This window comes from Phaseolus vulgaris, chromosome 6 (genome assembly GCF_051622355.1).
Source record: "Phaseolus vulgaris cultivar YP4 chromosome 6, ASM5162235v1, whole genome shotgun sequence".
Lineage (NCBI taxonomy): Eukaryota > Viridiplantae > Streptophyta > Magnoliopsida > Fabales > Fabaceae > Phaseolus > Phaseolus vulgaris.
Window position 1 is genome coordinate 20342602 of NC_143503.1, and position 26558 is coordinate 20369159.

The 26558-nt window shown below is 34.0% G+C and overlaps 2 protein-coding genes and 1 pseudogene across 2 annotated transcripts; all 3 read right to left on the reverse strand.

Moving 5' to 3' along the window:
• Window positions 1-1505: 1505 nt before the first annotated feature.
• Window positions 1506-9789, reverse strand: LOC137831187 (DEA(D/H)-box RNA helicase family protein). The gene is made up of 19 exons (XM_068638763.2): window positions 9412-9789; window positions 8490-8669; window positions 8200-8268; window positions 7957-8063; window positions 7390-7468; window positions 6542-6715; window positions 6274-6422; window positions 5801-5896; window positions 5483-5585; window positions 5232-5294; window positions 4959-5020; window positions 4701-4797; window positions 4136-4254; window positions 3985-4027; window positions 3644-3745; window positions 2804-2905; window positions 2595-2681; window positions 2211-2485; window positions 1506-1895 (listed from the first exon to the last, which is right to left on the reverse strand). Exons 1-19 carry the CDS (start codon window positions 9748-9750, stop codon window positions 1880-1882), a joined length of 2262 nt encoding a protein of 753 aa, XP_068494864.1. The 5' UTR covers window positions 9751-9789; the 3' UTR covers window positions 1506-1879.
• A 3724-nt stretch (window positions 9790-13513) lies between these two features.
• On the reverse strand, window positions 13514-15466 carry LOC137831186 (uncharacterized). Its single transcript, XM_068638762.2, has 3 exons — window positions 14603-15466; window positions 14088-14487; window positions 13514-14015 (listed from the first exon to the last, which is right to left on the reverse strand). Exons 1-3 carry the CDS (start codon window positions 15349-15351, stop codon window positions 13632-13634), a joined length of 1533 nt encoding a protein of 510 aa, XP_068494863.2. The 5' UTR covers window positions 15352-15466; the 3' UTR covers window positions 13514-13631.
• Window positions 15467-16907: 1441 nt separating this feature from the next.
• On the reverse strand, window positions 16908-19072 carry LOC150027271 (zinc finger BED domain-containing protein RICESLEEPER 2-like; annotated as a pseudogene).
• Between the last annotated feature and the right edge of the window lie 7486 nt (window positions 19073-26558).

Sequence of the window (26558 nt, forward strand, 5' to 3'; positions counted from 1 at the left end):
ACATTCAAAAGAGAAGGGTTATGATATGTTCTATGCGTACTTTTGTATGAGAATCATGAGGAAGATATTTGGAATTTGTCTTTTGGACGTCCTTCTATCTTTTTCTGTCTTGAATTCAAAATGTTTTTCCTGATTTCAGTAATCCTTCTTAGGCATTATTTCTTTTCTTAAATTGTAGGAGCCCTCGGGTTAAGCACATTAGGCTTGTCATTATTACTTTTACCTTATGGATGATATTTTACTTTTACCATGTGTACTTTTTTCCAATAGCATATTAGCATTGACTTTACCATAAATTCTATAGAAGAATGTATCAGAATGTCAGATAATATTTTTAATAAAAAGATGCACAATGATATTTTTATTATTCTGTTTTGATATTTTTTGGAATCAACACTAGATCTTTTGTGATCTATATTCCAATACAAGTGGTTTGGAAATTTCGTAGTATTTATTGGATCAAGGTTAATACTGATGGAGCGACAAAGGCTCTCCTAATTTTGTTGTTTGTTTAGGGATCTTTAGAGGTAGTAAAGAGGAGTATCTTGAGATTTTTCCTTCTTATTTGGAGATTCATAACTCTATATGTTGAAGTTGTGAGAGTTATCCTTACTATTGAGAATGTTAAGAATGCTGGTTTTGAGAGACTTTGATTAAAGATTGACTCTTCTTTGCTTTTTGTCAAGCTGCTTTTGGTCTATTAAGAAAAAAATGGTGAAAATGTTTGAAGACTTGTGAGTAAATGAAATTCAAGATCACCCATATTTTTAAAAAGAAATCATTATACATACAAGTTGTTAATCTGGGAGTGTAGTAAGTTAAATTTTGTTTGGTATCATATTTTGCTCGTATTAATTTGGATGCTTTTCCAAAATAGGTATAATCTCTCTATATCTATGAAGCTCGAACACTTCTTCTTAAATAGAGTAGGTAAGATACTTATTAGTGAAGTGTTCAATTAAAAAAATTATTTGTTGAATTTTTGAAAATTCTACACAGTTCTAACACAATTTTAAAAAATATAAATACAATAACTTTCTAAAAACTCAAATTTATTGTATATATTTTTATTACAATTATAAAAATAAGAACAAATTCTTTTGAACCAGTCATGAAAAATATCTTCTTGATCCCAAAAAAATCTGAAACATACTTTTGCACATAAATATTTATTTTCAATTTATATAATTCAAAATTATATAATATATAGATTCGTGTTTCCGTATTCTACATTTTAGAAATTATACATATCTTCGTCTCCATATCTGTGTCATATCTGTGTCAGTGCTACATAGCTCTATATTCAAATTTTAGGAGAGGTTGGTTCTTATTAAATGAGTTTTGGTGTAATTCTTCATGTTTTGCATTCTTTTCTTTTTTTTTTGTTTAGATTTTATGTGGGAGAGGTTGGTTCTCCTTACATGGATTTTGTTGAAGTCCTCCATATTTAGTATTCTTTTCTTTAAAAAATTTAATATGCTCATGTGATAGATAATTAATAAATATTGAGATGTCAAAATTCATAATGATATTTAACATAAATTTTATAAAAAGAACAAATAAACATGAAAAAATAAAATAAAATCTCACAAAAATATGCTGTCCATTTGGGGTGAGAACAAAAAGCTAGAGATACATTAACAAAAAGCAGTATTGGTAGTAGTGGTTACAGCTACCATAACCCCACAACATTGGTTACACACCAGTCACCACTCACCATGGCCACCCAAATGCATCAGTTGAAATTCACACCTCCAGTGATGGGAGTAGATATGGTATAAGCATTTCAATATATGTCTGGTCAGTAATAAGGACACATTGCAGATTTCTATGGTCCTTCCATGCACAAGTTTATGACAAGGGTTATTAGCTTCACATACTACTTGCGCTTGTACCTGAAAATGGAATTTGAATTGAGAGCTCATTTATTGGCACTGAAAAAACTAGTGTAAGATAAATTTACATGCATGAAGCTAATAAGAGGGGCAAACAAATATCTAATCACTGCAAAAGCAATGGACCAAACAAAATGAAAATGAGAAAAAATTTGATTGCCTATGTCATTATTTTCACACTTCGGGTCAATCACAATCCCACTTTAGAAGCAAAAGAAATTCTAGACGAATCAAGATGAGATGAGATCAATGATTTGATGGATGCTTAAAAGCAGAGTTTCTGGTTTCAGAAATGAGACTATTTATAATTAATACCTTGACTTGCTTTTGAATGAACTCTTGGACTTCTTTCCTCCTCCAACACCTTTTCTTTTTGGCTTTTTATCCTTCATTTCAGTCTGGAATAGATCCCTCATCTCTTCTGTCCTTGAAGGAGTTTTTCTCGGAACATTACTAGATTTCTTTTGACTCTTCTTCATAATCTTGCCAGAATCTGCTGCCTTCTTGACAGCCTTCACTGCTTTTGCCCGTCGGTAAGCAAGATCAACAAGTGACATTCCACCCTTTTCTTTTTTATTTGTCCCCTTGGCCTGCAATCATATATGGATTTATTTAAAGTGCAACAAGATGAACAACAAAGAGTATATTTCAGCCTTCACTGCATGAAGAACCTTACTAGGGAGGAGAAGGATTACATACCTCTACTTGGTTACCATCCTGCTCCTCATCCTCCAACATCTCTCTAGCTGCTTCCAACTTTCTGCGCTTCTTTCTAGGCAAATGTTTCTACACCAAGACATATTCATCAAGTAAATACATAGCATTGCATATACATGCAAGCCTACTTACATTTTATATTATATAAACAAACAAAATTGCATGCATGGGAAATTAGAGAACTCTGTTACCTCTCGCTCTCGTTTCCTCTTTTCCTTCATTCTGAGGTCTTCAGCTTGTTCGGCACTAATTACCTCTTTCCCAGAACTCTTGTTCTTTTCTAGGGAGGACGCCTGATCATAATCAATGTATTTCTTATCAACAATTGGTAATATTTCACCCAAGAAAGAGAAATTTAAATAAAGAAAAACTTGTCATTCAATCTTTAGTTTGACTGGCATCTAAACCTTCACAGCTAAATGAAATAGTCACCATTATTCGCGTGCATTATAATTGTTAAGGTATGACTTGATTACATTAAATAGGAAAATATGATATGATTTGACTATCAAACAGGAAAATATCTTGGTAAATGTTTCTCATTATTAACTATTGATTTTATTCCTTATTATTGTTTCATGTGTGTACACTACACCCGGAACTCATTATGTCTCTTTCTGGTTTCTTTCTTCTCAAGAATAATCATTAGAATATCTTGTTGGATATTCACTGAAACATAGGTATATATGGTAGAATCAATTCGGAGCAATCTTTAGGAACTAATCAAGATTTGTATATTTGTGTAATTAGGATTGAATCATTGTAATTATTACTTAATACCGAGACTAATTGCATTTTTAATTTAGCTATTATAAGAAGAAATAACAACCATTTTCCAAAAGCTTTCCTTAAGAAGCTGAAAATGCAGAGTGAGATTACTTCCTCAAAATAAGCTATAATCAAAAGACAATCTATTCCTAGCAAGATTGCTTTTATTATTCTGAAGTATAACGCTCACTCAGTCCACTGTCAAATAGGAAATAATGCCAGTAACTTGAGAGACTATTTCAGAAAGATAGAAGATATTCTACCTTAGCTGCTTTTGCAGCAAGCTTTTTCTCCTTCTCTGTGACAAACCATGTTCTTTTGGGACGGGAAAAGATCTCTTCCTTATGTTCAATCATGTTTTCGGCCTACCAGTGTCATATAAGTGCATACTTTTAGTAAAGGGGAAATGCTAATAATGAGAAAACGAAGACAATTGTTCCCAAGACAGGGAATATAATATAATCACATTAAGAAAATTAAGTGATGATACTCTCGAAACAATATATTACAAGTTGATGAGACACAAAAACTGGACATGATTACTTTTTTAGTTATAAGGCTTGTCAATATTGATGGCAAGTAAAGCAAGATAACTGATCAATACCTTTGTGGCCTCCATTTCAGCTTTCCTTAGGACTCTTTCTTCACTGAATAAAAAGAAATAGAAATATAAATATAAATAGAGTAAAATGCTAGTAAAATGGAAGTGAAAGATAAAGAATGAAGCTTTAACGATTAAATAGTACAATCAAAACCTCTCTTCTTGAAGTACTTCATAAATTTGATCCTCCATTTGGTCAATAATATGAGACCACTTAAGTATAGACTGCTCAGCAACAGTGCGGCTTTTCAACTTTGAACCCGCCCTCTTGGCCTAATTAAATGAAAATCAACAGGTACAGGAATGATTATAAATGGCTCATTTAAAGCATGACAAGATTTTTTTCCTTTTCCATCTTGACAGAAAAACAATAAAAGTATCTGGGTTTTCTTCAGGCAAATTTTACTGAAGTGATTAATAGTAAAGATATGTATAATCCAGACCAATTAAAAACTAAAATCAGTATACACATAATGAATGGCATACTTCTCTGTAGAGGATGTAATTAAAATGTTTGATGTAGAAACTTTCTGATGAAATGTCAAACTTGAATAATTGGGAAAAATAATTAACATACATTGGCAGAATATACGTAAATGACTAAAGGGGACGGGACCCAAAATCCAGATCAGCTCAGGCAACATTTTTCATTTTAAAAATAAGGGAAACTGTGCAAAGAAATATGAATAAAATGGAGCAATTCTTCAAACAATACTCACAATGGCTTTTAAAAGTGATCGATCATTGTCAGACACAAAAGTGACAGCATATCCTTCTCTTCCAGCTCTTGCAGTACGACCCACTCGATGAACATAGCTTTGGGGAGAAAAGAATTATTGAAGTTATCAGGATAACCAAAGAGAGAATGAGATAATGTTCAAGGTGAGATCAACAAAAAAAGTTCATATATATACAGCAAAGCAGCAACATGTCAATCAAAGTTACCAGTTAACAAAAATATGGATCATAGATTATACCTAGTAAGATCACGTGGACATGAAAAGTTGATAACTGTTTGAACACCAATAATGTCAAGGCCCTGGAAATAAAAGCATAGGCAACAGTGTCAGATCTACATCCAAATTCAAAAAATGCAAAAAGAAAATGCTAATAAGCTACAGTTTTACTATCCCTATCCTGTCTTTCAGGATAAGAGATAAAAAGGGGGTGTTTGATATAAGAATACAATTAATAATACAATATTCAAAGTGAGTAAAGAAGAAAAAAAAACATAGAGAATAGACTCGTACACGGGCAGCCACATCAGTTGCAACCAGAAATTCCACTTGCTGCTTCCTAAACTGTTCCAAAGCCTAAATAGATAATCAGAAGTGAGTAAATCTTGTCACAACCACAACTCGTTCCAACAGGAACAAAAACAAATGAAGTCCAAATGAACATCATCAAGTTTAGTATCCCAAAAATGTGATAGCAAGATAACTACAAAACCAAATAAAGAGCAAAAGTACAAAAAAATACACATCAATTATTTACAACATACTTCCAGACGCTGGGCTTGAGTAAGATTTCCATGAAGCTCGGCAGCTTTTAAGCCAGCTAATCCAAATATAATCTTTAATCTATGTGCTGCTTGCTTTGTTCCACTGCAGAAAGGAAATAATACTCATAAAGCAGTACAAATGAAGGCCAACTGCTAGAATAGAGGCATAATAAAATAACCACAGGAGTCGCAGTTAAATCAACCTCCTACTTGTTGCCAATCAGTTTCATTGAATAGCCATATAAGAGAATTCATAAACAGTTCATGATATAGAATCACAGCCTACGTGCATAAGCATAAGGAAATGATAAATGAAACCTGAAGATGATGACTTTGGAGGTAAAAGTTTTTGAGCACATTGCAAGAAGAACAGCTTCCTGGTTTACTTCACGCATTCTTCGTAATCTAACAACTCTGGAAAAGGAAAAATAAAATAGTTAACAAAGCTCAAGATTTTAATTAATGCCAAAACCTTGCAAACCCCATAAGTTAACATAATAGTTTCGTACAAGTAACTTCAATGGATAAAATTACTATAAACAAGCATGAAATTTGCTCTTCTTCATTTGCTTTTAAAATTAAAAAAAACCACTCAATGTCCATTCCATTAAAAGATTTGCTTACAACAAAAGAATATTCAAGAAGTATTACTTATTGATTTTTCTTCAACAATAACTTCTTATTTATCACTATAATATGACATACAGCTGACTATCAAAGCATACAGAACAGATGTATATGGTAAGTGATGGTGTGAGATTAGAAAATATAATGAGATATAAAGAAATTACTCCTCAGTCAAGGTTGTTGGCCGTTTTGTAGATGGATCAGCAGAAAGACGCAAGGGCTTTGACAGGGAAAGTTTAATAAGTTCATCAACCTCCTCAGTCATTGTTGCTGAAAACAGCATAGTCTGCCTTTTTTTGGGACACACGCGAACCTGTTTAACATTAAACAGACTTTTTTAATACTTTATTTGAAAAACTGAAATCAGGATAAATTATAAAACAGCATATTTAACTGTAATGACTCTTGCATTAAATGGACACTAAAACTTACAAGTTCTTGAATTTCAGCACTAAATCCAAGCTCCAAAAGACGATCTGCCTCATCAAGGATTAGAACAGCAAGATCATCCAAATCAACAGACATAGCATTGCGTAAATGGTCAATCATGCGTCCAGGAGTAGCCACAACAATGTCTGGCATTGTTCTCAAAGCAACCTCTTGCACCTAGGATGGGAAAATACCACTTTTAAAACATAAATAGCAAACGAGACAATCTTTGTCCCCAATCAACTAGACAAACGTAGAAAATTTTTATAGCAATAAAAGCCACATTGCATCCACTAATTAAAAAAAAAAACATCAAACTAGGTGACATTATTTAACATATGGTAGAAAAATGAGACAAACCACTGATTATGAAGAAATCAATGGTTTTTTTTGTTTATCAAATACAATCCTTCATATTGTCCTAGTTTATTAGTTAGAAATATTTCTACAAAGGGCTCGTTAATCTAATTAGTCATGAGAAAAGGTCATTTTTACAAAAATTCTGTCTTAAAGCAATTCATATTGTCAGTCAACAAATAGATATCATATCATACAGTGTTAAAAAATGTGAAATTTAAATTTACTACTAGTACGAAAGAAAAATCATGTCTTGGAACTCAAGAATTGTTTACTATGTATGAACTGTCAAACAGACAAAAAATGTACTGTTCTAGAACCCAATATTTACAAGGTTGTATAAAAGACAGAAAGCAAAAGAAAATAATTCTCCAGGACAAAACCAAAACAGCTGACTGTATACAGAAAGCATCACAAAAGGCACATAGTTATATTCTGAACCACCAGCAAATCTTGTACATTAAGCTGTCAGGAAGTTGAAATAGTGATCAAACCTTTGTTGAGAGACCCCCAACAACCAGGCAACACCTTATATCAGTAAACTGAGCAAGCTTCTCTATCATGCTGTGAACTCTGTCAAAGAAAAATTATAAATAAGTATATTTGGAAAGCAATTAACATGAACCACTACAGCCTTCCACTGGATGTGCTTAATTTTCAGAATTAAATATATGAATACAATAATATTCATAGACAAGACAAATCATTGATTTAAATGGAGCCTAATCTGAATTTGATGCATTAATTTAAATGTATTAAAAAAGCAATAAATATTTCAAAAAACTAGATCCATCCAATGGAACCATTAACTGAACCATCTATATACTCAATGGATCACATCAGTTCAAGCTTTAGCACAAGTGATAATGAAGAACGTGCATGCAAAGCCAGATCAGATATACTAGTAGGCCCACATCATACTCGGTCAAAGAAAAGAAAAGAACATTCATAGTACATTTTAGTATCTATAGGCCATTCCTCTCCTAGAATGATATATTTAGAATAATTTTACAAAATAAATATAATCCTGAAGTAAAAATCAGAACAGTTATAAGACTTACTGGACTGCCAATTCTCTGGTTGGAGTAAGAATGAGGACCCTTATTGCACGCATGCGTTTTGGACGGAACAACAACCTCTCTAGCGTAGGCAGTGCAAATGCAGCTGTCTGCATGGAAACACAAAAGCATGATATGAACACAGGGCATTATAAGCAACACCATTGTACAAAAACGCAGGCAACAAAACAACTGAAGCAAGGTATCACAAATTTACAAACACCCAAAGAAAAGCAACAGAAATACCTTCCCTGACCCAGTAATGGCACTACCACATATATCACGACCAGATAATGCCAATGGAATACATGCTGCCTGTCATCAAAATTCAAAACGCCCAAAAACAAAGTAAAATTGTCTGCACGAAGTGTCATAAATAGCATGAAGTCACATACATAACTAATTCCAGTAGTACCAAGACTCAAAAAATAAAGCTAAGCAAAATATTGAAGGTAATCTATCCTAAATAGCATTTAATTAAGCCACCATTAATGCTGAGAATTAAAATAAAAATCAACATAGTCAAAAAGAAAAACCTGAATTGGCGTTGGTTTAGCATACCCCAGGGCCTCACAAGCCCGTAGCAAAGGACGAGACAAATTAAGCTGCAGGAAAGAATCAGCGTGGAAAGAGGTTCCATCAGAAGGAGCAAAAAAGGACTTGCTATCACCACCATAACCCTCTTCTTCGTCTTCTTCATCCGGTCTATAGTCTTCCTAAACAGAAGCATTTGAAACAAATAAGCACTATTTCCTATCATTAGTAAGAAAGCAAATTCTGAAACAAGAGAAATGCTAGCAACACTCTCTCCAATACCCGTTTTAAAAAACAGTATTATTATTAGCTAAAATATATGGAAAACACCAAATTCCACAAGTCTCACACTCCTTCAATAAGCCTCCGCTCAATATCTTATAGCTTCCAATAAATTTTAACCAATAACAAACCATGTCCGAAGGAGTGTGTTGCAATGCATCTTGCTATCACTATACTTGAAACAAATAAGCACCGTTTCTACAATCTTCCTAAACAAACTCAATAAACAAATAAGCAAGTTTAAACAAGCACTATATTTCAACCCCTGCGACTTGAACAAACCCCACAGAACCCTTCTTCAATTTTCCCAGAAAAAACCCAACAAAAACAGCATTTAAAGCATACAAAAAACTTTCAAATCCTAAATAAAACCATCTTCTGAAACAGAGAAACACTTCTACAATCCTCCTGAACAACAAAAAATTCCAATGGTATATGCAGAAGGGTACACTACTAAAAAAACGAAAACCCAATGATTAATTTCCAATCCTAAGTCAAACCAACTTCTGAAACAGTGAAGCACTTCTGCACAATCCTCCCCAACAAAAGAAGATAATTTTTTTCCTATCGTATAATAGTAAAAATCGAGAAGGGTATACGAATGCACACACACGCACACAAAAACGAAAACCCAATAATTACTTGTTCATCAAGTTCGGACTCGGAGCTGTGGTCAAGCTCAGCAACGAGCGGCGTGGAACGTTGTCGGAGAGCCTTGGAGATTTTCTCGTCCACCGAGGTTGTGCTCCTGCGAGCGTGCTCCTCGGCCACTGATTCAGTGTATTTAGCGAAGTCCCATGGAGACTGCGTTTTCTTTTTCGAAACCCGCGGTTCTTTGTGCCGCCCTTCTTCTTCTTCTTCGTCAGAATCTGATCCTGACTCCGCTTCTTCTGGTTCTTCTTGGTCTTCTTCTTCCTCTTCTCGTTCGGAGTGTTCAATTTCTTCGTCGCTGGGAGGATCGAAGACGAAGCTGGGCGACATGGCTGGTTGTTTGGTTGTTTTTGCCGCAGGTTTTAGAAGGGTTCTGCTTTGTGTACTTCTTGTAATTTAAACCATGCAAAGGAGCAATAATGGGCCGGGTCATATCAAACATTTCGGCTTTTTCTTCATGCACTCCCATAAAAATAGGAAAAAAGACAAAAATACCCTCCTCATGGACTCGAAATTAACTTTTATATTATGAAAAATAAATTTGAAAATTAAATATGCAAATTAAATATTGTCATATCATGTAGTTTGCAAACAAACAAGATAAAAAATGTTTTCTTTATATATTATAAGTACTTTAATATTTTTTATTTTTAATAAAATTTTAATTTTCTTTTGTGAAGTTGGTTTAATTTTTTTACCAATTCACAAGTTATCCCTTATATAAAAAAAATCAATAGATACAACCTATATTACTAAGTGACACGAACCAACTCAACTCAATAGATAATCTCATATACTTTTAGTTCCAGCTGCACTTCCATTCTAATGTGCATTTTTAGAGGAAGAAGAAGAGAGAGAGTTATTTTCAAAATAAGCTTTTTCCAAAAAAACTCGTTCTGAAAATTATCATATATTTTATGGGAAGTTTGCATTAGAAGATTTTCAATTTAAAAATAATTTTTGGAAAGAGTAAAATGATTTTTTAAAAGTTATGAGTGTGCAATTAGAGGAGGTTATGAGATGGGGAAGAAAAAAACCAACAACATTTTTCATTCCATTCCAGCGAAGTGAAATCACCTAACTACCTTTTAAAATCGTTACAAATTTCCAGAAAATACTTTCAGGACCTATTTCAAAATTTTCAATTCACAGTCTATAATTAATATTTAACTATTTTAAAATATATTCTATAATTAAATTCATTATAATAAATAAAATTTTCAAAATATTTTAAATTATTTGAGAAATCTTATTTTGTAATGGTAACAGATTTTTTCTAACAAATTTTGAAATTAGTATATTTATACAAAATATTTTATGAATTTTGTAATTTAGTTTTCAATTTATTATTGATAATTTCATATAATTAATTTAATTGCAATCTAAAACATGTTTTAAAATTTAGTAAGTACTTTTTGTATTTCATTACTCATGTTGTTAATAAATTTGTCTTTAGATATATTGTTTTCCCTTTTATTTAAAATAGTATAAGACAATTGGATTAGGGTTTTTTTTTCTGCACTCGTCAAATTTCTCCTTACATTTAGGTGAAATAATCAAAATATTTTATTTGTTTCGCCCTAATTCTATAAAATTCGTTTTGTGAAACATAATCTGGAAAAAGTTTATTCTGAAAATTCTATTTCAAAATATATTTTTTAAAAATATATTTCATAAATTCTGTATTATAAATAAAAAACTGAGATGTTATCTGGGATCAAAGGAATGCGGTGGTGTTTAAGCAAGGTGTAGTAGATGCGGAAGAGATGTTTCAAAAGGCTCAAATTAAATCTTGGCTATAGATGAAGCACAAATCAATCTCTTTTAATTACTCCCTTGTGGATTGGATTCTGAATCCAATGATCTGCATTTAAAGCTTCAAGTGAGTGGGTTAGGAAGGCGTTTTGCCATGGCGAGGAAGGTGGGAGGTGCTGCAGGTGGGCGTGGAGTGATCTAATGTTGTGGAGGGTGAAGGAAAGAAGTCGGTGTGAGGTGATGCAGTAGAAGTTTCGCTCCACCGAGTTAGAAGATGTAGTACTCCCAATTTCATGTAGGAAACTCACAGAATGGTGCAATATCTTTGGTGAACCCAAGGGAGTAGGGTGGATGAAGAACAAAGAAGATGGTTTGTGTAGATGAAGCAGAAGTTGAATACGTTGTAGTTTATACATCTAATAGATGTTGTTGCACGGTGCATAGAAGCTCTTGATACCAAGGTCAGTAAAACAAAGATGGCTTGGATTCTGGCCAACTTTGACCCAGTTTGTGAGAACCAGTCAAGATTTCTGTCACCGCAGCAGCTCGTAATTGGGTGAGGTGGTCTATAAAAGGAGTGGGCCTTTGGACAGGTTCTGTATGGTGCAAGGTGATGAATCTGTGCTGAATTATGATCTGCAACTTTAACCCAAAGTTGTGTGACCCTCTCTGGTGGGAAGTACGGGCCAGTCTCGTAACAATAAGGGAGTCTCTAGTAGACTTAGGCAGGGTATTATGGGACTGCAACAGAGGTCATGCAATAAGGAGCAACACCTACAAGGTGTTGTACTGTGGCAATAAAAGAAGTGTTATAGGGGACGATGGAGCGCGGAACAAGGCATCTAGCAAGGAACGAGTGTCAAACCTTTGTATTGAGCATGGTGGTTGGATGCTGAGGAGTTCGGTGTGCATATGCTGTCATGTGCAACACTCTGTTGTTTAGTATGTTGGAATTGGATATGGGGATGTGCTTATTTCACTTCATTCAGTTTTGAAACCACTCTTTTTGGGCTTTTCTGATTGCTAGTGGTTCTGATTGACCTAAGGCATGTGCTAGTTTCTAGTAGCCTGCAAGTTGTTTTACTGCATCAATGGTTGTGTGAGTCTAATAGGTGCTCTATGGTGATCAAGAATCAAAAGCTTTTGTTGTATGGAATTCTTGACTTTTGTATACGGGTTGGGACACCCCTGAAGTGTCCCATTTTAATTTTATTTATTCTTTGCTGATAAAAAAAAACTGAGATAAAACATAGAAGAAAAAAAGAAAGGTAAAGATATAAGAAAAAATATTTCTTTTATTTTTTTTTCTTGATTCAATCAAAACAAAGAATATATATATATATATACACGACCCGTACACTCATAATAAACAAGATAATGTAAAATAAAGAACGGGAAAGATTAAAATAAAAAAAGACAAAATAAATGTTAGATGTAATGGTGGTCATGGAATCCAAATCCAAATTTTTGAATTGGATTTTAAATCCAAATCCATATTTTTTTTATAAAACTAAATTGGATTTTTACAAAATTTAAAATCAAATATTTGGATTGGATTTTAAATTCAAATCCACATTTTTTATAAAACCAATTTAGAATTTTATAAATTCAAATCGGATCCAAATTCATATTTTTATAAAATAAATTAATTAGATTTTAAATCTAAATCTATATTTTCTAAAAAAAACTAAACATAATATTAATATAATAATATGTAACAAAAAGTTTAATATTACATAAATATCAAGAAAATATAATAAAATTACAATTTAATAATACCAAAAATTTAATAATACAAAAAATTATAACTACTATTCATGAGAAGTTTGAAACTAGTTAATTTTGCTCAAGTACAGTACAAAGATAGCATAATCACAGGATATTAGTTCAATCTATCATAATATTTTCTTTATGCAACTCTTACTACAAGAAAGTCAATGAATATCATGATGGCCTTGTTATGACCCATGTTTTCATTTTCCCTAGAAATTGAGAGATTGGTATTGTTGGTGTCAACTGGCTCACATAGTGAAACTTTTGATGAGTTTGACTTTGAATAATAGCACTGATCCACACCAATTAGCCTTTTCATGTGTCCAGCCTCAAACGAACCCTTCCAAGCACCAAAATACTTGTCAAAACCCATCTCCTTGGTAATAGTGAAGAAGAGGAAGAAAATTACACAAACTTAAATTCATATGGAGAGTTATGTAGGGTTCCAATCATGGTTGTCAAACTCACGAGTCTACGTAGACTCGTGGGAGCTCCGTAGACTCGTAAGATTCTACTTTCATATTAAAAAAAAAAAATAGTGTAAATAACTACATTTAGTCCTGAATGAGAATTAATAATATACCAAATCATCTAACTTCAAAGTCTCAAATAAAGAAGGTCATACAAATACTACAAGAGTTAAATTGTTCAATTCAAGTCATAGAAATTAAATAATTAGAAATTCAAATTTCCATGTCCAATCCTCTAATGATATCCTCTCCTCCATCATCTCCATCATCATCTCCATCATCATCTTCATCATCATCTCCATCTTCATCTTCATCTTCATCCACATTGACATCAAAAGTCAAATTTTCAAGATCAAATGCATCTAGAGTTGGAACTGTTATTGCCGAATTTAAGTGAACATTTGCATCTTGAACTTGATCAATCTCATCAATATTATCTCCCTCTTCAGTTATCCATTCATCATCTGATTGAATATCATCAAAGGGAAGAGCAACTATTTTTCTAATTTGCTTATTACTCAACTTCAAGTTGTACATGACATACACCAAATCATTCACCTTTTTCTGATGCAAACGGTTTCTTCTCTTTGTATGAACCTATATTAAATAGGAAATTTAGTAACTAACCATATAAAACTAAATAAAGAAATTATAGATAACTTCAATTACCATTTCAAATGAGCTCCAATTTTGCTCACATCCAGAAGAGCTACAAGTCAAGCTTAGAATTCGGATAGCAAACCTCTTCAACTCAGGAGTTCTATACCCAAACATCTCCCACCATTCTCCAGGAAGTATTGTTTTTCTACTTTCCTTTGTGTCATCCATTGCAAAGGCTCCTCTACCAAAATGATACTCAACAAGTTGCACATTAATTATCCTTCTTTCAGCAGCATCCTTAACCAATCTTCTCATGGATGTATACAAGCCTTCTTTCACCTCAGGATCATCAGATCTAAACTCAGGTTCATAATGGAATTGTGGATTGAGATAGTATGCAGCTGCATGCAGAGGCCTATGAAGTTGATTATCCCATCTTGCATCAATTATTTTCCAAACCTCTTCATAGCTACATACATTCATTCAATAGTAATCAATACCAACCAACCAACCAACTATCATATAAGTAATAGAAGAAGAAGGAGTAATTAAATTTTTAAAGAGAAAAGCTATAAAATTTTTACCTTTTCTTAATATGATTAAAATTGTTCTTAATCTTCTCCTTTGCACGATCCATCTCTTCATATATGAAACCCATTGCAGGTTTTGCATCTGAATCCACCAATCTTAGGACCACCATAAGAGGGGCAACAACTTTGAGGCACGTGGAGATATTCTTCCAAAATCGGTTGTCTAATATCATATTTTCAACCTTTTTCCCCTCTTGCGAAGTTCCAAATTTACTTGTTTTCCATTCTTCAGAACTGAACATGGTCAATAATGAGGCTTTCAGTTCATGAAGACAACCTAGAGTTAAATAAGCGGTGGCAAATCTAGTTACACTCGGTCTTATCAAGTCTCTTTCTTTTGTGAACTTCTTGAACATGCTAATTAGCATTAATCTGCCATAAATATAAGTGGTGATCTTTCTTCCTTTCTTGATAGTAAACTCATGGACCTTCAACTTCTTTTCAAAATCTTCAAAAATCAAATCAATGCAGTGGGCAACACATGGGGTCCAATACAAATGCTCCCTTTTTTGCATCAACAACTCTCCAGCTGCCTTGAAATTTGCAGCATTATCAGTCACCACTTGCACCACATTTTCTTCTCCAACTAATTCAACAACATCATCCAGCATCTTAAAAACTTTATCTCCAGTTTTTGATATGTCCGAGGTGTCCAATGAATACATAAAAACAGTCCCTTTAGGACTATTTACCAAGAAGTTGCAAATAGAACGCCTCTTTTTATCTGTCCACCCATCAGACATGATTGTGCAACCTGTTTTCTTCCACTCTTCCTTGTATTCTTGAAGCACTAAATCAGTTTTGTCAATTGCTTGCTTCAATAGTTTTTCTCTAATATCATATGATAAGATGGAGGTTTATAGCCAACTCCATATTTTCCAATCATTTCACACATCTTTGTAAAAGTTGGATTTTTAATTACATTAAACGGAATGGCACTTGTGTAAAAAAATTCAGCAACTTGAGCATCCACTTCTTCTTTATAACCTTTCTACATCATTTGATTTATGGTAGCTTGAACTGCCCCCCTACTACCAACTTTTTCTTTTCCTTTAGAACCAAATATATGTTGTCTTTCTTCAAGCCCCTCACATCCTTGGTCTTCATCAATTATATTTAACTTTCTTTTTTTCAAAGAGGCTTGCTTAGCTTCTGCAACAATTTTTATCATCAAATCTCTTATTTCTTCTGGAACAGAACAACAAGGTTCAGAGTCCTCCCTAGTTCCAGCAAGATGATGCTTGAACATAAATATTCCTCCACTCACAGTCTTTGAACAATAACTACACTTCACTTTTTTTACCACTGCCATTAATATCTATCCCATGCTTCCATCCAACATCAGTTCTATTTCCTGAAGCATTTTTACTTCTATTAGAAGATGCAGATGCAGTTCTATTGAGCTCACTTGAATTTGATCCACTCCCAGACATTTCTTAACAAAAATACTGCTCCTCCAAATTCAATTTCTGTCAAAAAAACAAAAGTGCAGGGCAACCAGCAACTATTCTCAATTAAAAAACAGTCCATTCTGCAGCCAATTAAAAAAAAACAGAACCCTAATAATCCCTTCCCTTTCCTACCCTAATTTCACACCACCCAACTCTAACCTTATATGATGAGCAACAACAACCCACAAGTCCGACGAACACTCTGACGCAACCACCGCAACGCACCACCGCGACGCCCCACCTGCAACAACCCACGAGTCGCGAACACTCCGATGCGACCACCGCAACGCACCACCGCGACGCCCCACCTGTAGCAACGCGACGCCACCACCTGCAGCAACTTGCGACGCGACCACCACCACTGCAACTTGCGACGCGACCACCACTACTGCAACTCACAACTCAATCTATCGTTGCTACACTCCACAGAACAGAACGGAAACACAAAACGAAACGCAAAAACCTAATTTTTTTTATTTCATTCAGGCCCCCATTCAAAACGACACAGTTTTGTTTTTTAAAAAAAAAAACCCAGTTGGACTCGCCAACTCGGACCAGAGTCGCGAGTCCACACCGAGTCTACCGATTCCACACCGAGTCCACCGAGTTTACCTCAAAACCGAGTCTGCTGACGAGTTAACTCGGTAAGGCAAAGTGGGAACATGAACTCGGACGAGTCAACAAGTTGACTCGCGAGTTTGACAACCATGGTTCCAATATTTAATAATTCATGTGAATGACCCTTCAACTAGAGTCATATAATTTAGATCATCTCATAGATCAAACATTTTGTGATACAAATAAATTGTTGTAATTTAAAAGTTAAAATCTTCAATGGTTTGTGATCTTTACATGGAAGAGTAAAGCATACCCGTTAGAACACCAAAGGCTTGGAGATTCTGAACAGGACAATGGTTGGGAAAAGGCAGGGGAGTTGGTTTGGTTGAAGAGGGAGTGAAGGAGAAGTTAGTTCTTGTTGAGGCAGATTCATCAATGATGGTGCTTGGAATGGTTGATCCACTGCCTCCATTCATTGGCAAGGTCAAATCCAAATCAGGAACCATAACTTCATAACTGAAACCATAATAATTATAATTAATCCCTTAGAAAAGAACAACAACAAACAATTTCAATACATACTTGCTATCTTTGTGTATTGTCTTGTCTCCTCTCCAACCTTGAAATATTCCATGTATCATAATCTGAGAAATTATAAGCAAAAACAACAAAATGAAAAAAAACAAATAAACTAAGAAAAAAGATAAGCAAAAACAACATGACTGCTAAAAACAAATCAACTAAGAAAATAAATTTACATGACTTGGATATTTCCATATTCTTCACAAGACTTCATGCTTATAAGGACTAAGAAGTCCATTTTTGCAACCTGTATGCAACACCAAAAATAAAAAATAATCAAAGAAAAGTTAACTTATTTACTTCTTGTGATTCAAAATCATTGGTGAATCATAACATCTCAACCTCAAAGAAATCAAGTTGTGGCCATGAAGCAAACATACTATGTAAGAGAAATTATGGTTGATTCGCCAACATCTTGTTGAGAAACCAACTCTATAAGAAATAAAAAAAAAACTTATCGTTACTTAATACATATTTAATTGTAATATTAATACGTATTTGGAACATCAACATAGCTTGGTCAACACATTGAAGCTCTTCAAAATCATAGTCTAACAATGATGGTAAAGGTGTATCTTTTAGCCAATCTTGTGTACAAATAAATGCCTCCATCTTTTTATGTGATAAAGAACTACGATATGGATCAAACACTCTTCCTCTTGTGCTAAATGTGGACTTAGATGTTACTGTAGAAACATGCATAACTAATAATTCTCCTGCTATATTTGAAAGGATTGGAAATTTACATGAATTAATTTTCCACCAATCTAGAATATTCAGATTTGTACTTGTATCAAGTTCCTCCTCTAAATATTTTGAAGCTCAGATTTGTTTAAAGAGGTTAACCCTATTGTTTGCAAAAATTTATTCCAACCATATGGATCATTTTTATAACTCTGTATCTCTACATGTATATGTTGTGTGTCATTTTCAGCTCCCCCATTTTGACTTTTATATTCATCAAACAACAACTTCAAAGAAATATCTAATCTTGACTTTAAGACACATCTGTTATTGGTCTTTTCTAAATCAAAAAGTTGATGAATTTCCCAATTCATATATCTTATTTTGTATCTAGGATCTAAGACAACGACAATTAGCAACAACATATTCAACTAGTTAGGTTCACCCCAATATTTCTCATATTTCTTGAGTGTTGTTCTTAAGAAAATGATTGATCCCATTCCAAATTCCTACCACCTCTAACATGTACATATTACTCGTAACATAGGAGGTACCAGAGATGCGCATAGTAGCTTCGTAAAAAATACCCAGAAATGGTAGAATAGACTCATCATACTGCCAATCTTCTTAAGAAGGCAAACCAAATCTCTTTCCTAACTCATTAGCTTATTTTGTATCATGAAACTCAAGCTCATCAAATTCCTTTTTATGTTTCAAAACAACATTTAACATCAAATAAGTTGAATTCTACCTATTTTCAACATCCAAACAGATGTGACCCTTATATTCAATGTTTTGTTTCTCAACACACTCTTTGAATTTCATAAATCTAGAAGGAGATGATCTAATATATTTCAATGCAGGGCGAATTATTAAAACAGAGTAGTCAATCTCTTTTAGTCCACTACTCACAATTAAGTTCAAAATATGTGCACAACATAGTCACCTTTCAAAACCAAGTTATTCCAAGATAATAGTATTTTCTTCAAGTGTTGAACTCACATGTCATTTGATGTAGCATTATCTTCTATCAAGGTTAAAACACAATTCAAACCCCATTCATGCAAGCATGACTCAACAAATTTAGCCATGACCTCTCCTCTCCTGTATGACTTATTAATTGACGAAAATTCAAAATCTTTTTATGCAAGATACAGTCATTATCAATGAAGTGGGTTGTCAAACACATATAAATTTTATATTTGAGGTGAAGTCCGTGTATCAGTAGTTAGACAAACTCTTTGACAATGTTGAGAAAGAAACTTATTCAAATATACATTTTTTGCATTCCATAATGATATAATATTTTGTGATAAGGTATAACGTAATGAGATCTTAAATCTTGGTTGCAATGCATTTGAATACTTCCTAAAAGCAACATGCTCAACAAATAGAAAGGGAAATTCAGCTTCCACAAACATTTTTACCAGTTCTTCTTGACAAACTTCTTGGTTAAATCTACCATAGGAAGGAGAGTTCATATTTCCATAAACTGTTGAAGATGCACCTACTTTTTGCCTCTTGTTTTCTTCTTTATAAGGGTTATTTGGACATCTCAACACATGATTTCGCATTGCACTTGTTCCTTTCTCATATCAAATAAGAATATCACAATACTTGCACTAAGCTCTCTTATCCAACTTAGGTTTTAGTTGAATAAAATGATTCCAAGCTTATGAGCTATTTTTTCTTCCCTCATGGCAAAGAGGTATTGCATTTGTAGAGTCAGAGACAGTTGGTGGAGTAGAAACCACATGCTTAATTAGTTTTAAGACTGAATAATCTTCTTCTTCGTGCATTGATGACATTGAATAAAAGTAAGAGATACAACCTATTATTGTATCCTTTGCAATATGGCTAGAGGGGTGTCCTCTACAATAATAAAAAAAAAATATATGATGTAAAAACTACAAAGTCATTTATACATATACATACAAGTATATAAAATAAGAAACGGGAAGAAAGGAAGTGGGGAGGGTAAAATTTTTTTGTTAGTACAGTGATTCGACAACAACAGAAGGAACACATTCACATTTTATCAATAAAATACAGTGTGATAGTCCAATTCATTTACAACTCTTGGATTTACCTTTTAGTCTCAAAATATGGAATTGACAGACCCCATGTCTTAATAGTTGTTAAGTGAAGTGCAATAACAACAACTTCACAAGGTCCCTAGGTATGATTTTCTTTAAAGTTATCCTATTCTCTATAATACCTTTTAGAAAGCAGGAATTCTCAATTTATGAAGGCATGTATGCGTGTGATGTGAATGTTAGGGTCATAATAGCTCAAGTTGTGGATTCTTAGCAGTCACATTGCTAGTTTTTAGGAGGTCCAAATAACTTTTGAGTGCTTCATCTATATCTTCAAAATTTCTTGTTAAATTAAGTTGAAAATTTTCAAAGTTTAGAGTTTACATTCGTCTTCTGTTGTGTAAGTGACTGTTGTTCGAAATAATTACTTATGCTTTAAATTAAAACCTTCATTGCTAGGCTTTACCCCACCACTCAAATTTAAAGTGTACCCCTTGTCTAGTCTTATCAACTAAAAACATATGCACAAGAAGCATGCGAAACACCAAGTAGAAACACGTTTTGCACAATACTACACTTCTATTTCAAGCTTGTCCTTTGTATTCCTAAATCCTCAAGTGAAGCCTTATATCATCATAGTTGGCTCTAAGCAATTGTAGATTAAATGTTTACCCTACATTCTAAAGCACATTGGAACTAGTATCTAAAGTAACCAATAACAGCTAATTCTCAATGGTTGTTTATAATTGACGTAGATATGCTGGTCTCCATAGGCTGACCATTTGAAGTCTCACATAACATCCAAGTACAGTACACAAATCTATGGTAATGGCTACAAAAAAACTTTTTTTCTCTAGTTTTAAAGAATTTGTTTGATTCTTCCTCATCATGGCTTTTAATTCGATCCAACATTGACCTATTTATTACCTTGACAAAAAGAATTTCTTCCATGTAATTTATAAGAGGAAGTTTACATTGGAGAAACCTCCTAGTTTAGTTGTTTGGGGAAGATTTGAATTGGCTCATAAATCCTTGTACAAACCCAAAAGTAGTTCCCTTGAGTTTGGTTAGTTTGCTTTAGAACGTTATTAAAAAATTTGGCATGACTCATGTTAATGTTGTTAATTTGGTTTTCTAAATCAATCCCCTATCAATGAATCAACCTTATTTATATGGATGGCATAAACATCACAAGAAGCATATTTTCTACACCTTCAAGTTTAGCAATTATTGGTATAGCATTTGCTTGCCAAATCTCAAAAACATAAAAAAAAACTAAAATTAGTGTTGAATCAAGTGTGATCAAAGGCTTTGAAGAATCCAAATCCGAGTGTTTGATGCAAGGCTGATGTTGCTGCTGTGTTTAGGATAGGATCTGAGTAGTTTATCTGTGTAATCCACTCTTTGTTGAATCTAAAGCTAAAGTGTTTTCAAATCTTTTAAGATTAAAGTGTTTTTCAAACTAAGTGAAAAACAACCTGTTGTTTTGTCGAAACAACCGATTATTTTACTCTTAGGTGTTTTTAAAAAGGTTGAAAACTGTTTTAGTTGGTTGACTTGTTGTCAAACCAAAACAATCGATTGTTTCGTGCTTTCAATCGATTGTTTGTTTGAAAATCCTAACAAAATCTGTTTTGTTAGTTGAGTGTGCTTTAAATGATTTTCAAACTGAATACGCTCATGTTTTAAATGCTTTGACCAATCTTTGAAAGCTATAAGTAGTTTGTTTATGTTTGATAACAAACAAGAGAAGAAAAACATATTTGAGTTTTTCAATTGTGAGAGTTTGCTTTCAAGATTTGAACATTCACTATTCAGCTTTGGTTTTCTCAATAGAGAGTGGAATAGGATTACATCTGTATTGATTTCAGTGCATTATAAAAACAAGTGTAATTCATTTTGAATACTTTGTATTTTTTGGTGTTGTAAGCCAAGGAGTGTTGTGTGCTCTTGAGGTTGTCAAGATCAACATTCTTGGTGTGTGTTGTGCCAAAGGACGTGTGTTTCTTGAAGGGTTCAAGGTCACTTCTTTGGTGGTTTTGTGTGTAATATGTATTTGATTGCTTAGTGGATTGCCCAGTGGATTCTGTGGACTGGATGTAGCTCTTGGTTTAAGAGTGAACCGGTATAAACTGTTTGTGTATCTCTTTCTTCCCATAAACTCATTTAAATTCAGTTGTTATTGCTCTGCTGGTATAAACAACCGATTGTTTCGAAGAAACAACCGATTGTTTTTCTAGTGCTTTGCTGTTTTGTGCTTTATTTATTGGCTAACCGAATTTCTGATTGAGTTTCATTCAAAGGATTTTGTTCTAGCTTAAAAAGTTTTCGAAAACCCTCTTTAAACAATTCACTCCCCTCTCGTTTAAGGCCATATATTTTAACAGTTAGGACATTTAATATGAATATGATAATCAAGCTAGAATGCTAACTCAGACTTGGATGAGTTTACATGCCCATGATGACACAATTGTTTAACTCAGTTGTAGAATCCTATTTGAACAAGCTTGAGTTAACTTACACAAACTCATTTGAACTCAGTCAATCTCACGAGTTCAGTAATGAGTTGACTAGCTCATTACGGTAAAATTATTTTACTCAAAACAACAGTTATTGATGTCATTATTTGAGTCTTAAAACGCAAAAAGTGAACATTAAGGCTTGTTCTCAGTCTTCGCACACAAGTTTATTTTGATTTGTTATGGTTGATTTCCTTTGCATGGGGTATCTCAGCTCAAACATAATTGCAAACTGCTTACAACCCTATTTTTTGTTTCTCTGTGTTGTCTATATTTTATATGTTTGAGAAATGTTGAAATTCTGAGAAAATTAATTTCAAGTATTTTGTAGTATATGCAGGAATATACTATATATTAATGGAATCATATATGCATTATGGCATTTGTTTAAACAAAATAAAAGCTAAGTGAAGACTAGGTCCATGCACCATCCCTAAATATGGTAAAATGAATCAAAATCTCATGAAGTAGTGCCAAAGTGATTAGACCTCAGAAGCTGATTTTTTCAAGAAAAGTGTAAGAGATTCTTAATTATCATTGCTTAGTGTTGATTGAGATAATTTATAGTTATTTAAATATAAAGGTGCACTATTATTTGTAATGTAGGAACCCCAAAAATTGGGAGTTAATCATACCAAAAAATTGATTTGGATAAACTATGGCAAACATATTTGGAACTGATGAGATGACTCATGGCAAACGTAGAAGTAATGGTGAGTTGAAAAAATATTAACATGCATCAAGAACAACCATCCAAATAGAAGTGCTTATGGATGAAAACGAAACCTACCCGTAAGTTGCTTTTGTTGCAAAGACATAGTGCTTCGATGCAATGAAATCGATTTGCCTAGACGGTGGAGAGGGAGTCGGAGGCGGTGGAGAGAGAGTCAGAGGCAGATAGAAATAGTGGTTCACAATTTTTAAATGCAGAGCAAAGTGGAATATATGATTTGGATTGAAAATTTGGATTTGCTAATTTTTAAAATTTGTATAAATAAAATGGATATCTAATTTGAAAAAATTATAAAATATGGATCAAAATAAAATCCAGATTTAAATAAACAAATTTATAATGGATTATAGCAGTTAAAAAATTGGATCAGATTAGGCTAACCATATTTTTTGCGCACCCTTAGCTAGACATATGTACAAAGAGAAAAAATTAAGAATTAGAAAAGAAAAAATTAATATTAGTTTCCTTCTAAAAGCCTTGTATCCATATCTTTTGTTAGCCCCTCACAAGTTGAAGAGCAAATATTGATGAGACCCAGCTTGGAATAAATACTTTTGAAAGATTGATGACTTAAGGCTTTGGTATAAATATCAACCAGTTGCTACGTGGTAGAAATGAAAAGAAAATGTATGAGACCCTTCTTCAATTTTTCTCTAACAATGTGACAATCTATTTGTATGTATTTCGTACGCTCATGAAACACTAGGTGTGAAGTGAGGGAGGATGGACCCACCTATATGGTGAAGAAGTGCAATCACAGATGGACTTGGCTCATGTCAGACGTGGTGGTGACCTGGTAGGAAATAAGTAGTGACCTCTGAAGGCAAATGTGGTGACCTTTGACAAAGTTTCTGCACACACACTACATTTTCGTATTTTGATCCATTGTGAAAAGTGGAGTGCTTTAGAAGGACGATGCATGAGCATGATGTGGGTGTGAAATGAGGGAGGATGGGGCCACCTATATGGATGTGAAGAAGTACAATCCCAGATGGACTTGGCTCATGTCAGACTTGGTGGTGACCTATAAGGAAATAAGTGGTGACCTTTGAAGGAAAATGTGTTAACCTGTGACAAGGTTTCTGCACACACACTACATTTTCGTATTTTGACGTACTGTGAAAAGTGCAGTGCTTGAGAAGGGCGATGCATGAGCATGATGTGGGTGTGAAGTAATCAAAATTATTTCGTGCTAGCTAAATTGAACCCCTTCAACACTAGAATGTTTTCGCTTAATCTAAATTATTTCGTGCAAGCTAAATTGGACCTCTTCAGCACTGGACCATTTTCGCTTAATCCAAATTATTTCGTGCAAGCTAAATTGGACCTCTTCAGCACTGGATCATTTTCGCTTAATCCAAAATTATTTCGTCTAAGCTAAATTGGACCCCTTCAGCACTGGACCGTTTTCACTTAATCTAAATTATTTTGTGCAAGCTAAATTGGACCTCTTCAGCACTAAACCATTTTCGCTTAATCCAAATTATTTCGTGCAAGCTAAATTGGACCTCTTCAGCACTGGACCATTTTCGCTTAATCCAAATTATTTCGTGCAAGCTAAATTCGACCCCTTCGGCAGTGGACCGTTTTCGCTTATAGTGCATGCCAAAAAGCATTAGTGCTTAAATACAAGTAATGTTTGCCTTTGGATAGACTCAAATTAGGTGTCTCAGGGAAAATGCATCATTAAGACTACACACTTAATACATCGATTTAGAATAAATTTACCGCATTTTGGGGATAACCATGTACATTGTAATCTTACAAAATATTTTGAATACGATAAACAAAATTTCATACAAACATATACAACCAGTCATTACATGTGGGTGGCTGAACATCTACCACAATTGTTCAAGATTACATAACAAAAATGTACATGTGTCATTCATAAATTCCATCCTTAATACATTGTCACATCCGTCAAAATTTACTGAGTGCATTGTTTTTTACCTGCAACGGAATAACAAACATGACTTCAAAACATCTTCATGTATAACAAGTTTACTGAATAACACATTGGAATAAGTTATAGTACAGATAACCAAATGACCTGATATGCACTTCAGTGGTGTCAAATATTCAAATTACTATCTAGTCCCTTTCAATTATGACTAACAATCGTTTTTTCCCTTTCCATACCTAGTCTATGATGATTTCATCACAGCCGACTTCACACGTTTCCTTGCTCTATGCTTCACTTGGGTTAATATGTTACTTTTTTCTTCTCCTCCATCTTGATCTTCGGGTATGTCTTGCTCTTCGGGTATGTCTTGTTGTTCGGGTACGTCTTGCTCTTCAGGTATGCCTTGCTCATAGGGTTCGTCTTTATCATCAATGTAAGACGTCTGCAGATGTTTGTCATCATCTACTGAAAGACTATCACGCAAGATTTTGCAAGTGCACTTAAAAATTCTTGTGCCCACTTCACACTGCTCTAAACTCATGGCCTCTAAAGACCTCAACTAAACGACTTTGTCCCCAACTCATGCCCCACTACAACCAAGACGAACACTCACTTCCCATTTCCAGAAAAAGTTTCCTTGGGTATGTGTAGGAAGTGAAGTGTGGGTCACCACATATTCCCTATAGGGTCACCATTTGATTATATTCTCTTAGTTGAGTGAATTTTGTGCCCACTTCACACTGCTCTACACTCATGGGCTCTAAACACCTCAATTAAACTACTTTGTCCCCAACTCATGCCCCACTACAACCAACATGAACACTCACTTCCCATTTTTAGAAAAAGTTTCCATGGGTATGTGCAGGAAGTGTAATATGGGTCACCACATATTCCCTATAGGGTCTCCATTTGATGTTATTCTCTAAGTTTACTGAATTTCTGCTCACTTGACACTGCCTTACACTCATGCCCTCTAAAGACCTAATCTAACACACTTTCTCCCCTCATCATACCAATCCCAACAAACATGAACACTCACTTCATATTTCCATAACAACTTTCATTGGGTTTGTGAAGGAAGTGTAAAGTGGGTCACCACATACTATCACTCTCTAACTTGAGTGAATTTTGTGGTTAATTCACACGGTCCTACTCTCACAGCCTCTAAATAACTCATTTAACCCATTTTCTCCCCACCTCGTGTCCCTCCCTAACCAACACGAACACAATTGACATTTCAAAAAAAAGTTCCCATGTTAGGCCTGTGCACGAACTGTAATGTGGGTCGCCACATACTTCTACTAGGGTCACCACATACTGCAACCCTCTAAGTTGATTGAATTTTTGCTCACTTCACACTGCTTTACACTCATGCTTTCTAAATATATGATCTAACACAATTTCTCCACACATCATGCACATCCTAACAAACATGAACACTCACTTCATATTTCCATAGAAAGTTTCGTTGTGTTTGTGCA